Here is a 13,572-nt window from a genome sequence, read left to right as displayed (position 1 = left end):
GGGTAACATTTAGGAAGACTTGAGTTAAGTTCTAAAGATAATCCTGAAAGAATAATGTGAATACTGAAAACACATTGTGAAGCTATTCTTAAGGATGTACAATTAGGCTTGCATTAGAACTGGATCTGTCCTTTACTTTTTCTGATATAGCTAAATATTTCATATTTTAAGAAGAAAAGTTTCTTATGCTTTTATGTTAATTTGAGTAATGATTTATCAACCTAAAAACCTTTTATACTGATTTTAATGAAAAAGAAACATATTGGCTATTTCCTTTCACAGATTCTTGTAGTTTGAGCTTTCCTTCAAGCATGGATTGATAAAGAAGTAAAGAGTGGCCCATTGGTAGAAATAAAAAAAAAATTGTTTCGTATTAATACTTAGGATGCTTTTATTTTGAAAGGTTAGCTAAAACATATGGGTTATTCAAATCTCAGGGGAACTTCTTATTAACCAGATAGTGCTGGCAATTTTTTTTAGAAGTTGAGAGTGATGGTTGTGAGGTGGGAAGTGGGACTGTGTAGTCAGAGTGGTCAGTAACTCAGGTCTGCCCCTTGTAGCCATGACCTGGACAGGATGCTTAGTCTCTGGATCCCAGCTTCCTCTGGTATAAAATGGGGATGATACTAATAGTACCCTCTTGGTCAAGGTCATTGTAAGGATTCCGAGAATAGAGTTGGCATATGATTAAAACACAAATATTAACTGATATAACTTATTCTTTGTAAACTTGTGTTCCCAGTATTTAGTATAAATTGTATTTTAAAATCTCAGTGTTTATAGGGCACAACAGGTCATGCTGCTATTGAAGTGTAAAACCTCTTTTATTAGTTTAGAGGAAAATTATGGTGCAGCTTGCTTAGGATATCAAAGGGTTGTGGGCAATCTAACAAGTAAATTATCTGGTTATGTCATTACATGAACTGATCCTTTGAGCAAAATTACCTAATAGAGGTATGTAGTGTGCCTGAGAAATCAGTCATTGTGTAAAAGATAGAAAATTTAAAAAGTAGTTTAATAAACTTTTCCTTTTTTTCTTGAATACTGTTTTCCAGGATCTTTTTAGTATTTTACACATTTGGATGATTTCTAGCATGAGTTATCATTTGTCTTAGCTTGTCCATAAAACTGAGTCTAGACCTCAAACATTTAATACAATTGGGAATCAGTGCATTTGGGGGTTGTGTGTAGAATCTATTCATTTAGGGGTAGAAATGATTAACCATGGATATTTCTTCTTTCTCTCTCAGCATTATTTAAAAGATATTAAAACTTAAAATGTTAAAAGCTGTTTCTTTTGCTATTTTAGCATTTCATTTTTGGAAACCTGAATCTCATTTTCATTATATAATTTTCTGGTAGGTCCTCCTCATCGAATTAAAGTGAAACCTGATTCTGAAATTTTAGTTATAGAAAATGGAACAGCTTTCCCATTTCAGGTGGAAGTTTTGGATGAATCAGACAATATAACAGTACAACCAAAGCTGATTGTTCATTGTAAGGTAAGTTATCACAAGATAAGAATGTGTAGATTTTCAGTGCCATTGTAGTAACTGGAAATCACTCTATCTTTTGACTCTTTTATAGTAAGCTTTATGTAGTATCTAGACTGTGTAATGATTATTCCATGCAGAAATTTGTGGGCTATCTCATTGCCAATAATTTTCAACATCTCTAATTCAATAATGATGCCAACTATGCCAAGTATAGAACTACAGATTCCTCCCCGCTCCTTCCTTTGTCCATCCTCCTCATTTCAGATGAAGTATTCAGTTATGAGCAAAATGATAAAATTATCCTTTAGGATTAAGGATGGATGGGTAAATGAATATGAGTAAAAGAGCTCAAGAAGGAAAGGAAAACCCAAATAGGTAGAGTAAAAGAAAGAATTATTGTTAAGGAAGTTGATTTTTCTTCCAAAATCAGCACATTTTATCTAGAATTGTAGAAACTTACTCCTTTCAAAGTTGTCTGGGATATTAGTGAAGTATACTTACAGTATTCTTAATTTATAGTCAGAAATAGTAGCTAAACTATATTATTTGAAAATTGAAGTTATTGAGTAACCAGTTACATTTGATTGGGATCTTAAATTATTTTGTATGCTTCCAATAGTTTTCAGGTGCTCCAAACCTTCCAGTCTATGTTGTGGATTGCAGTAGTTCTGGAACTAGTATTTTATCAGGACCAGCAATTCAAGTTCAGAATATTAAAAAAGACCAGACACTTAAAGCAAAAATTGAAATACCTGTAAGTTGTTATTGTTTTTCATTGGTATTCTATTGACTTTTTATTTGAATACTCTTTAATAGCTTTTAATATTTCATGTAAAGTTGTTTGACTTTTTAAGATGAGATATTTGTGATTCTTTTAGCCAGAGGGAAGAAAAGGCAAAAATGAAATGGTATAGTAAATAACACTTTGTATCAGATATTAGAAATTTCTTGCTCAAACCTTTTATAATATCTATAGCTGTTGTTGATTATATGTTCCTAAAATTATTTTTTCCTGTTATTAGAGTGTAACAATTATCAGTTTTATTTTATTGTTTGTTTCTTATAGTTTACACCTTTTTCTTAGAAAGTTTAATAAATGTCTCTGTTGAACCACCACTGAAGGATATATTAACATTTAATATGTATGTATAATTTAAATACATGGTTTTTCTTAGTATTATTCTATAAAGAGAGTGCTGTGTTGATGTGCCAGTAGGACACTTGTTACTGGGCGTTCATCATGGCTGAAGATGAGGCCAGCCTAGAGGAGGGCAAGCAGTTTATAGAAGCATATGATTTCCTAAGATTGCTGAATGAGATAACAAATACTTATGCGAGTAAAATATCTGTATGTGATTTCTTCATGATTGATATGGTGGTAGATGATGATTTACCCAATCAGTTGATTAACCAATGTTTTTCCAACTAACTATACATCAGCTAACACATCCTGAGCCTCAAAAGGGTAAAAACTTTTATTTATTTTTTAAAATTAGAATGAGATGATTTGACTTTATTATAATTCTTTTCTTTTGAAACTAGTTATGTTTGATAATCTTAAAACATTTGTTGTGTGTTTCCTTTTTTTCAGTAATGTGAGCATTGTGTGTTTGAGTATATTGTCTTGCAAAAGATCTAGACAATTTAGAAAGAAAAGACTTGTTGTTAGGGAGAAAGATGGTCTTGAAAGCAAGGGAACATTTACATACAATTATGTAAATGCTGCAGAGCAGCAGCAGTCTGAAAACCAAGAGTCCAAGGCACTTAAAGACCACAGTATACCTGTGTTATGCCCTTTAAAAATGTTATCGCAAAGCAGTGACTCTTAATTTTAAGTCAGGCAAATATGTGCTTATAATAGCAGATGGGTTTTTTGCCTGATACTCTGTGAAGTAGTAATTTTGACTGTGTCATTATTTGTGTGAATGGGCTTTGATAGAATGACCTCAAGTAGATGAGGAAGGAGACATTAACGAAGCAGGATTGTAAAGGTATTTTAGGTTTAGACTTGAATTTTTTGTATTCTATGGAATGAACTATACCTAGATTCTGAGATGATTATGTAGTGTTTTAATTTCATGTGTCTAAAATCAATTTATGTAGCATACCAGCTCATCTCTGCTGATCTTTGAAACACTGCTGTGCCTATGACAAATTACAAACTGCTCGGCCTTTGGGGCATCTAGAGTCCTTATCTAGCTACAAGCAACTCTGTCCACTTACCCCAGTAAAAAACGAATTGAAAAAGCTCTAGAAACTCTTTAAAGTAATATATTTTATGCCAGTTATTTGCCTCTGATTTTATAGAAAATTCTTAATTTATTACACCTTTGTTCTTATTAATAAATGCTGACACCAACTCTATGTCACATGATTAAACTTTCAGAAGTTTGCAACACTTTTAAGCAGATTTACCAAGAGGAATGTTCTTTTAAGTCCAAATATGCTAGTTTTAGGTTTTGAGAATGTGACCACTGTCACTATAACTTGATGGTATAAAATATGGACTTGCTAACAGTACAGTGTCCTCTTAATGAGAGAACCTATAATTGTTAACAATATATAAGATGATCTCCCATAATATTGGAGATAAATTCCTAAGCAATATGAAAGATTTACCATAAAAGCCAAAAGTGATGTTTTCAGTATGGATGCTTTCATTCAGTATGTATTTGTGTTTTTCTCTCTTCCCAGAGTTGTAAAGATGTGGCACCAGTGGAGAAGACTATCAAGTTGCTCCCCAGTAGCCACGTTGCCAGATTACAGATATTCAGTGTGGAAGGACAGAAGGCCATCCAGATCAAACATCAGGATGAGGTTAACTGGATAGCTGGAGATGTTATGCATAATCTTATTTTTCAAATGTATGATGAAGGAGAAAGAGAAATCCATATAACATCAGCTTTGGCAGAGAAAATTAAAGTAGGTATCTCAAATAGATTATTTGCAAGAATTTTGTACATTTTTTGCTTGGAAGAACAAGTTATATATAGGCTGCCCTCTTAAGAAGGTGCTCATCCCAGCAAAACAGCATTGTTATTTAAAATCCCAGGCTAAATACAGTTGTTTTTTTTTTAAACATGCACTAGATTGGAATGTTGAATGTGTCAAATCTGTGCTTAGAGAAATGATTTTGACACCTAAACAAAAATCCAGTCCTGATGAATTGTATTTCTGTTCACAATTAAGATCTCCACTTGACCAGAGCAGTATTTTCGTAGCTATTCTGAAGGCGCTAAAGAAAAGGTCTGCTGAAGGCAAACGGTGGAACAGTATTGTGAACCACAGTACTGTGAACTACGAACCAGACCCCTGGTTTGGCCATTTGAAGTTGGTATAGCAGTCTCTAAAATTGTTATCCGTACACAGTGGTTTTGTCAGTTCTCACTAGCTTCAGATGGTCCTCAGACCTGCCATCTAAATGTAGCATTTGTACCTTGAAAGGGTGAATCTGTATGCTGAAACTTGAACAGCTCACCTAACAACACAATTAAAATGGTGGTGTTTTTTTTCTGCCATGCTGCACAGCTTGTGGGATCTTAGTTCCTCAACCAGGGATTGAACCCAGGCCCTTGACAGTGAAAGTACAGAGTCATAATCACTGTACCACCGAAGAATTCTCCTCTTTTGCACTATTAAATTCTGTAGCCATCCTGAATCTCCAAGATTAGGATCTGATATCTTGTAAGAATTGTTTATCAGGGTTCAGCTGACATGATTTTTAAAACCTTATCTGGAATAGCCCTTGCTCCACCGGTTTATTTTTCCCTCCATAATAAGAGAAGGGAGGATTGTGAGAGAAATAGTCCTTATCCTGCTTGGAAGGGAGGCAAGCCATTTTTATCTCTCAGCAGATCTGAAGGCAAGTGGTTTAAAAGTGGTACTAGCAACCTGGCTTCTGAACTCATACCTTGCTTTCTCATAATGTTGTTTCCAGTTTAGTTTCTTATTAAGATTAAGAATAAACATTGACTTGAGAGCCTCTTTCTGTATATAACCTTCTTTTTGCCATTCTTTAAGCTCATGGCCTGCTTTTGACACATTTTCCTCAATTCTAGTCATGATCTATTTCTTGGGTTCCAAATATTTTAAAACATGTACCTTTATTGACTATAAAGGATATTTATACTTTTACTAAATGTATACACTTAAAGTGACTGTGTAATCTTTAGAAAATTCTCCATTACCGAGGAAAGTCAACCCAAACTGATAGAGAAATTCTCTGAGCAGACATAGGAATTCTCTGAGCAGAGAGCACAGCTAGGGTGAGGGAAGCCAGCCATTTTGTGCAACTCCTGCTTCTGCTTCCACTATTTAAAAAAAGAAAAAAGATATAAAGAATGGTTTACAAAGATAACAAGGTAACTAAGAAAGTTAGAACAGTGTAAACTAGGATCACAATATTAGAATATCATTGATTTAAGAATCACAGCTATAAAGGCTAAAAGCATAAAGTTGAGCTAAAAGTTCTTAAATAGAAAGGATTGGAAGTTTAAAAGTAAAATAGAGTGGGGTAGTCAGCTTTAAAAATGGATAACAAATAACAAAATATGGAGTTTAAGAGATGTAAAGTTAAAATTAGAGCTAAAAACATTTGAGAGTGGATTAAGATCAAGATGTGGCCAGGATGGTAATTACATAGTGAATTTAACTTTTCTCACCTTGCTGAATAGGGTCCACGTATATCTCAATTAAAACCTGTAATAGCAAGATTCTTTTTGAAAAAACAAAAACAATTGACTATAACTTCTCAGAATTGATAACATGATTTGATTCCCATAGTTTTTTAAAACTATAATGACCAGAGTAATAATCTTGTGGCGAAGTGCTAAAGGAATGATTTAGTAGTAGTTATTTCATTGCATTGAAAGATGTGGCAGTATTAAAAGGGAAGACAGTGAAAAAGATAACTTTTCTCTTAGTAATATATGAACCACCATCATTTATGGTCATAAAGGGCCTTCCTTTTTCCTTAGAGTTGGGGAGGATAGATTATAATTTTTTAAGAGTCTTTGGTAAGATAACTCGCAGTTGGAAGACATTCGAGTAAACTTTATGTTATTCTTAAGTATATAATTTCCCTTCTAGGTTAATTGGACTCCTGAGATTAACAAAGAGCACTTACTGCAGGGTCTGCTTCCTGATGTACAAGTACCAACATCTGTGAAAGATATGCGCTATTGCCAGGTTTCATTCCAAGACGATCATGTGTCTTTGGAAAGTGCATTTACAGTAAGGTTTGTGGGCATATTATGTTTTGAGATATTCAGCATATGGTGACAAAAATGCTTTTCACCAAAGCATACATATAATTTTTTTAATGTAGAAATTTCCACAACTTCTTGGAAACAGGTTGTCTTTGGAATAAAGCTTCACTGATGATAGTGATTCATTCTTAATATCACTCTCAGCCTCTACTTAACTTGCCCTTCTAGTATCTGTCAGAACGAGAACTTTTGTTAAAGGAATGTCCTCCTAGGACAAGCAACAGTGAAAACTCCTAGAAAATGACAAAGATGTGAGAAATAAAAAAGATGCAGTGTGATCAGTCAGTGTGTTGCTCAGAAGGAATTCTTTCATTAGTTAGTGGTGATTTTCAAAGCTGAGTCTACGTGATAGAAAAGGGGGAAATTTAAGTAAATATATAGAAGACCTGTCCTTCACCCTGGCCTCTCAGTTCCTTGGCTGCCTCTTTTTTATTAACCTTTTCTACTTTAATTCTGTACACATTTCCATACTACTCCAATGCTTAGAATAGCTCCATGTCTGAGATAAAATTATCAGATGTACAACTCTTCAGTCAGAGCTAGATTTCTTGATGAGTCATTCTTACCAACCCATTGCTTTTTTTTTTTCAGTGCTCTCATGTCATAATTTCCTTTTAATCCAGGATAGATAACTGATCTAACATGCATTTGTTTTTTTGGTCAGTATTCTCTACTGTCTTTGCAAGCTGTCTTTTCTCTATTTCCCTTTGGATTAATAGTGATACTGTTTTTAAGTTTAAGAAAATGAGCATTACATATGTTACTCCTTAGCATGTTGAAACTTTTTTCTACAATTAATGGTGTAATTAAGACCTTTAATTTGTTAATCAATTTCAGACCACTTCCAGATGAACCTAAACATCTAAAATGTGAATTAAAAGGAGGAAAAACGGTACAGATGGGTCAAGAGCTTCAAGGAGAAATAGGTTAGCATGACCTACTTTCTATCTTTAAAACACTTCTATAATATGTCCTTATGTTCACGTTTTGGCATACATAATCTGAAAGGAAAACTTTGGATTTATATATGGTTAATGGTTTAAAATCCACTGTTGAAACCGTTGAAGCATTTTCCCTATCTTTGCCTATGCTGACCTAACTGAAAACAGTTAGTTGAAAAGAATGTTGACTTTTGTTAGAAATTATAATGGTTAATACTAAGAGCATAAAATAAATGTTAGTATGATTCACATGCTATATTTTTCTTATATCCAGATTATTACATGACACTAAATTATTTCCTTCAAATATTCATGGTAAAACATGTGACATCAACATCATGTTAAATTAAGATACTGTAAAATTAACTGCCTCCCCCTTTTTTTAGTTGTAACTGTTACAGATCAGTATGGGAATCAGATTCAAGCATTTTCACCAAGTTCTCTGTCTGCGTTGGGAATTGCTGGGATTGGACTTGATAGCCCACATTTGAAAACTACTTTTCAGGTATGACTGTTTACCGTTAACAGTTGACTATTCCATTCAGATTATATATAACAGAAAGTTTGGGAAACACAAAAATAAGAGAGATTTGACTGCAGTATTTACAATGAAAAATTGTAAAAGGCATTGAAGTAATTTTTTTAATGAAAATTTAGATATACACAAAAATTTTGAACATACACAAAAATAGCATAAATAGTATAAGTAATTCCCATGGTCCTACCAGTCAGCTTCAGCATTCATCACTTCCCCCTTATCTGTCACTTTGAAGCAAATTCTATACATCATACCATTTCATTCCTAAGTATTTTGACATGTGTACAAAGGTTGTTTTTCATGTAGCTATTTGAGTAAAATTTCTTGGTGCTCAGTCCCTGCATTAAATAGGATACCTGGGAGAACTCTAGTTGTGAAAGTGTGCAGATATGCAGTTAATTGAGATTAGCTTGAAAAATAAGAATACTGGTGAAATTGTTTCTGTTTAAAACAAGCAAGGAAACACAAGTACTCTTCTTGGAGAGATTAAAGACCATTTTCGAGAAAAGATGTTGGAGTTGAGCCTTCAAGGATCCTGCCAGCCTAGAGCAGGTCAGAAAGAAGGAATTCTAAGTTGAATCCACTTAGGGCATTTAGTGGTTTTTAAACCTCTTCATCCTCTTGCAGCCTCCATTATCCCTTTTACCCAACAGAATAATCATGAGAGTCTCATGGTTGCCCCTCCTAACCGGAGTTTTTGTTTCCATTAACCTACTATGCTGTTATTTTCTAGTTTTCAGAACGTCTTTTCCACAGTATTTTAGCACTGCTGAGGAACTTCTGATGGTGTTTTGTTTACTGTAAAAGATAAGGTTTGATCTATGACTTTCAGATGCTTTCTTGTCTAGCTTCACCCTCTGTGTAGATGAAGTCAGATAATAACCACTGTTGTGCACGAACAGTTTCTTTTTCCTGTCACTTTATGCATAGACACCCATCCTCTTTCAACTAATTGTTCCTAACCTGTTTTCCTACATCTTGTTTTTCCCTGTCGGTTAGATTCCCATCAGCATATAAGCATGCCATACTCTCTCTCCCCTCACCCCTCACAGCTTCCTTTGGCCCTGAAACATGTCCGTCTAGTACTGCCCTCTTTTCCTCCTTTTTGTAGTGTAGCTCATTGAAGAGTTATGTACACTCTCTATTTTCACATTCTTCAGTCTCATTCCCAGGCAGGCCTCCTGGGTTTTTCTGCCCTGTGCCACCTGACCAAATCGAGGTCAGTTCCCATCTTATGCCCCCTGTCAGCATTTTATACTATGAGGTTAGACTCTGTCTCCTTAGGGTGCCTAAAGTACGCCATAGTATTCTGCTGCAGCACACCTGTCTCCTTCCGTGGCTCATTCTCCAGTCAAATTGACCTCCGTTCTGCTGTCATTTTATGACTGATAGGTACTATCTTGACTCACTTTCATAGAAACAATAGAAGTCTACCCCTCGTCTCTGCATAAAACAGGAACCTTCCAGTTTTTTTTTTTAAATACCAAAGTTATTTTTAAAGTCTTTCTAAAATAAAATACTGATTTTAATGTGCCATTGTTTTTTAAGATTATTTCCGCATCTTCATAAAATGTACTGCTCTTCTGAAGCACATTCCCTTGGTAATCTCAACATGTAGGTAAAAAATGTGGCAAACAGGGAAGGAGCTTGTTGGACAGGCACATACGTGCTCTTCGGAGAACAGAAAGGAGACAGTGCAAGTGTAAAGAAGAGGGAAATTAGGAAAAGATAAGGAAAAAGGACATAGGTTGAACCTTTCAGATCTCTCCCTTACAGAAGAGAATTTCACTTTCTTGTCTGAAGGAAATGAAATTCAGGACACGCCAATATTGGCATTTGTGTGTTACTTGCTGTTGTTTTATCAGAAACACATCTGTGTGCACATAGGTAGTGACAACATTTTCTTTTTTCTGAAAACTAAACATGATCTTCCTGGTGTTTTGTTTTTTTTTTTTTCAACGTGCTTTTTCCTCACTAGGAAAATACACAAAGTATAAGCGTGAGAGGAGTCAGATTTATTCCAGGTCCCCCTGGAAATAAGGATCTTTGCTTTACTTGGCGTGAATTTTCTGATTTTATTCGAGTGCAGCTAGTTTCTGGGCCACCAGCTAAACTTCTCCTTGTAGACTGGCCAGAGTTAAAGGAGGTAAGTACCTTCCTGCCTTGATTGAAAGAATTTAATATCAATATTTTGACCTACTAACTGCTTCAGAATGTTAGTAGATCAAAGTTATATTTTGTTGTTGGAGTAGTAACAATAGTAACAATAACAAAAAGACAAAGTAATATGAATTTTAATACTTTGTTATTTATCACTGTGTCATTTGTTAAAAAAAAAGTGATACTTCAAATTCGAAGAGTTTTATTATAGAAATTAAAAATATGCATTAAAATAAAAATAGATAACCCCCAGTTTCAACAGTTACTGATTTTCACCAATTTTATTTCATTGTTCTCTCTCACTGGCTTATTAAAAAAATGTTTTTGCTGTAATTTTTAAATGCATACCAGATATCAAGTCATTCATTATACTCTTAAAAACATAAGTTTGCTTCCCTATACATATAGTTATACATATCTTAAATACTAATTTGCAAATGTCTGTCAGATCTGTTACCTTTCAATTTTCATTAAATTTTTAGAATTGTGATTTTAAAATGTTCACATTCTGGTGTTCAGTTATGGTGTGGCAGAGCCTTATCTGTTGGTACAAAAGGTTATTTTTTCTAATGGAAAATCATCTCACATGACCATGGCAGTAGATGAAATTATCTCACAAAGGAACTGATCATCTGAGAAAAGCTTACATATCTCTGCTGTAGTTTGAGATTGTCCTTTTTTGATTTGTAAATTTAAAAAATATTTAAAAACTATTTTTTCCTTAACACTTGTTGACGGAAGAGTTGTACTGCAAAGACAGTGCACTTATTTTCATATAGAAGCATATTTACTGCATAAATCAATGCCTTATTAGAAACCTAATGATGTCAATAAAGAATTTGTTGACTGACAGTATCATGGAATAATTGTGTACCCTTGAGGTGGAAAAAATCTTTACATGTTCATGTTTTTAAATGATTTTGTAGGAGGGGAATATAAAAATTAATGACAGCTTGTTAACTCAAAAATTTATTACCAGATTTATTTGCAGATATCATTGAAATCCAAAAGCTTTAAAAATAAAACCTAAAACTAATTCTCCTCTGTTAAGAGATGTGTTATATGTGGGTAAGGCTGAAAATGTAATCATTGAATGTGTGGTTTTCCTAGAATTTTCCAATTTAATTTTTGACTTACCTCCCTCTTCCACACACAGGATCTTAAATAGAAAGGGGAACTAATTTAACACCTAAGCATGATAAATAGAAAAATTATATATACATATATGTTCTCAGTTAATCTTCAACAACATTATTATGTATTGTCCTTCCTTACAAATGAAGAAGCAAATTCTGAAATGTTACATTGCACAACAGTATTAATAAGTGGCAAATCATGAACATTTGATTTTGGTTATTTCCTTTCTCCACCACTACCCAGAAGAATTTTCAGCTAACAGCTTGGGCTGTTGTTTACTGGAAGATATTCTTTACAGGCTGTTTGATAGATGGACAATTATGTAATTATAAATAAAGACCCTGCTGTGTTTACATTTGGAAACATCAGCACTTCTTGTGTATTCAGGCTTTTTATTAACTTTAGCACACAGAATATAGTCTATCCATGAAAATTTTTTTGCAGGTCAAGCATAAACCAGCTTCAAGGGTATCTTTTTAAAAAAAGTTCCTAACACATTACTGATGTTTCTCCCACTTTTTAGCAACCTCCTAACATAATTGAAGGGATGGAGGAAGCAGAGGGAACATTACTAGTAGGAGAGGTGATACATCACTTTCCTTTTTTGCTAGTTATGTCTTTCCTATCTTCTTTTTTTCTCTAACTTTTAACATCTGACACAGAGGATTGGACTTTAACAGGTTTCTTGCTTGACAATGAGTTTTCTTTGATATACCTAGGTCAGCAAACAAATTCCCGGAGTCATACAGGCCTTACTTGGATTAAGGGAAAAGCAAGAGTCATTTTAAGTCTACACTGTCTTGTTTAAGTTTATCCATGACTAGTCCTATTTGACTAGGAGCTGGAAAGCTGTCCACACTGCTTCATGTAGACTTGACAGAGTGCCAACAATTGATGGAGAAGTTAGACTGTAGATTGACCAATGCTAAATATGAGAGCCTAAGATAAATTTCTGTTTCCATTGAAGTCCTTGCAGTATGTAATTTTCAGAATTCTTGACTGGCTCTGGAAGCCAGTAATGTCAAATATATTTTCCCTTTTATTAAATTTTTAATCATTCTATAAGAAGAGGATTATTAGCAACAATGTAATTGACTTTCAGAAGTTTATTTTAATTGATGAAAGGAGCTATTTGTGAGTAAAACAGATAAATTCAGTGATCGTTTCACTTTAATAGTAACCATATTGTTTGTCATGTTTTAGTGCTTCTTAAAAGATTTGTATCTGTTTTAGTCCATTCCAGTGATTAATGGAAGAGAATTGCAGAATCCTCTCATTGTTCAACTTTGTGATCAGTGGGATAATCCAGCACCTGTGCCACAGGTTAAAATAAGTCTTGTAAAAGCTAACAATTTAAAGGTAAGTTTTAAACATCCTTAAATAATTCTCACTTAAAATTTTGGCCTTCATTCTCAGTATCATGTCTTTAGGTGTTACCTTTTTTTAATTTTAAATACCCTTTTATAATCTTCACTATTGCTTAGTTTTGTTTTTGTTATTCAGTCCCTAAGTTGTGTCTGACTCTTTGTGGTCCCATGGACTGTAGCGTTCCAGGCCTCCCTTACCCTCACTCTTTCCTGGAGTTTGCCCAGGTTTGTTGCTTACTTTGTCAGTCTAAAATTTTAATAGTTATTTTGAAGGAAGTACAGTTTATATTTTGCAGACAGTGTAACAAGAGGCAGCAGTCTCTAATTATGACTGTTTATTACACAGTATTAATAATATCTGAATTTCAGATTAGGAACGGGTAATGTTGACAAGGTGAATGAAGTTAGATACAATGACCTGCAGTCTGGGTTATGAAATAGGTGTTATTTGGGAAACTTAAAAGCTCTAAGGGTGAAGCAAGAGAGTCACATGAGTAGCTGTGCTCTGCTTACCTTTTGGAGAGCTACCTGGGCAGAGCTGTTGGACCTCTACTGAGACCTATTCTAGGGAAATCAGCAAGCATGAACATGGCCTTGTAATGTTTGGGGGAAAACATAGTGCTTGGATACCAGGAAGCTCAGGATTAGGTTCAGTTCAGTTCAGCC

General features: G+C 34.2%; 1 protein-coding gene across 3 annotated transcripts in view; it reads left to right on the top strand.

Annotated features, from left to right (window-relative positions):
* SMCHD1 (structural maintenance of chromosomes flexible hinge domain containing 1) overlaps positions 1–13,572 on the top strand; it is a 125,288-nt gene that overhangs the window by 62,384 nt on the left and 49,332 nt on the right. For all 3 annotated transcript variants that reach the window (XM_020886360.2, XM_020886361.2, XM_070452704.1), the window contains exons 23-30: positions 1,363–1,502; positions 2,116–2,250; positions 4,191–4,418; positions 6,585–6,733; positions 7,601–7,689; positions 8,091–8,209; positions 10,221–10,388; positions 12,773–12,898. In XM_020886360.2, the coding sequence (XP_020742019.1) occupies positions 1,363–1,502; positions 2,116–2,250; positions 4,191–4,418; positions 6,585–6,733; positions 7,601–7,689; positions 8,091–8,209; positions 10,221–10,388; positions 12,773–12,898 (1,154 nt within the window). The remainder of the gene's footprint in view (positions 1–1,362; positions 1,503–2,115; positions 2,251–4,190; positions 4,419–6,584; positions 6,734–7,600; positions 7,690–8,090; positions 8,210–10,220; positions 10,389–12,772; positions 12,899–13,572) is intronic.

This window comes from Odocoileus virginianus, chromosome 22 (assembly GCF_023699985.2).
Source record: "Odocoileus virginianus isolate 20LAN1187 ecotype Illinois chromosome 22, Ovbor_1.2, whole genome shotgun sequence".
Lineage (NCBI taxonomy): Eukaryota > Metazoa > Chordata > Mammalia > Artiodactyla > Cervidae > Odocoileus > Odocoileus virginianus.
This window is presented reverse-complemented; position numbering and strand designations above follow the sequence as displayed.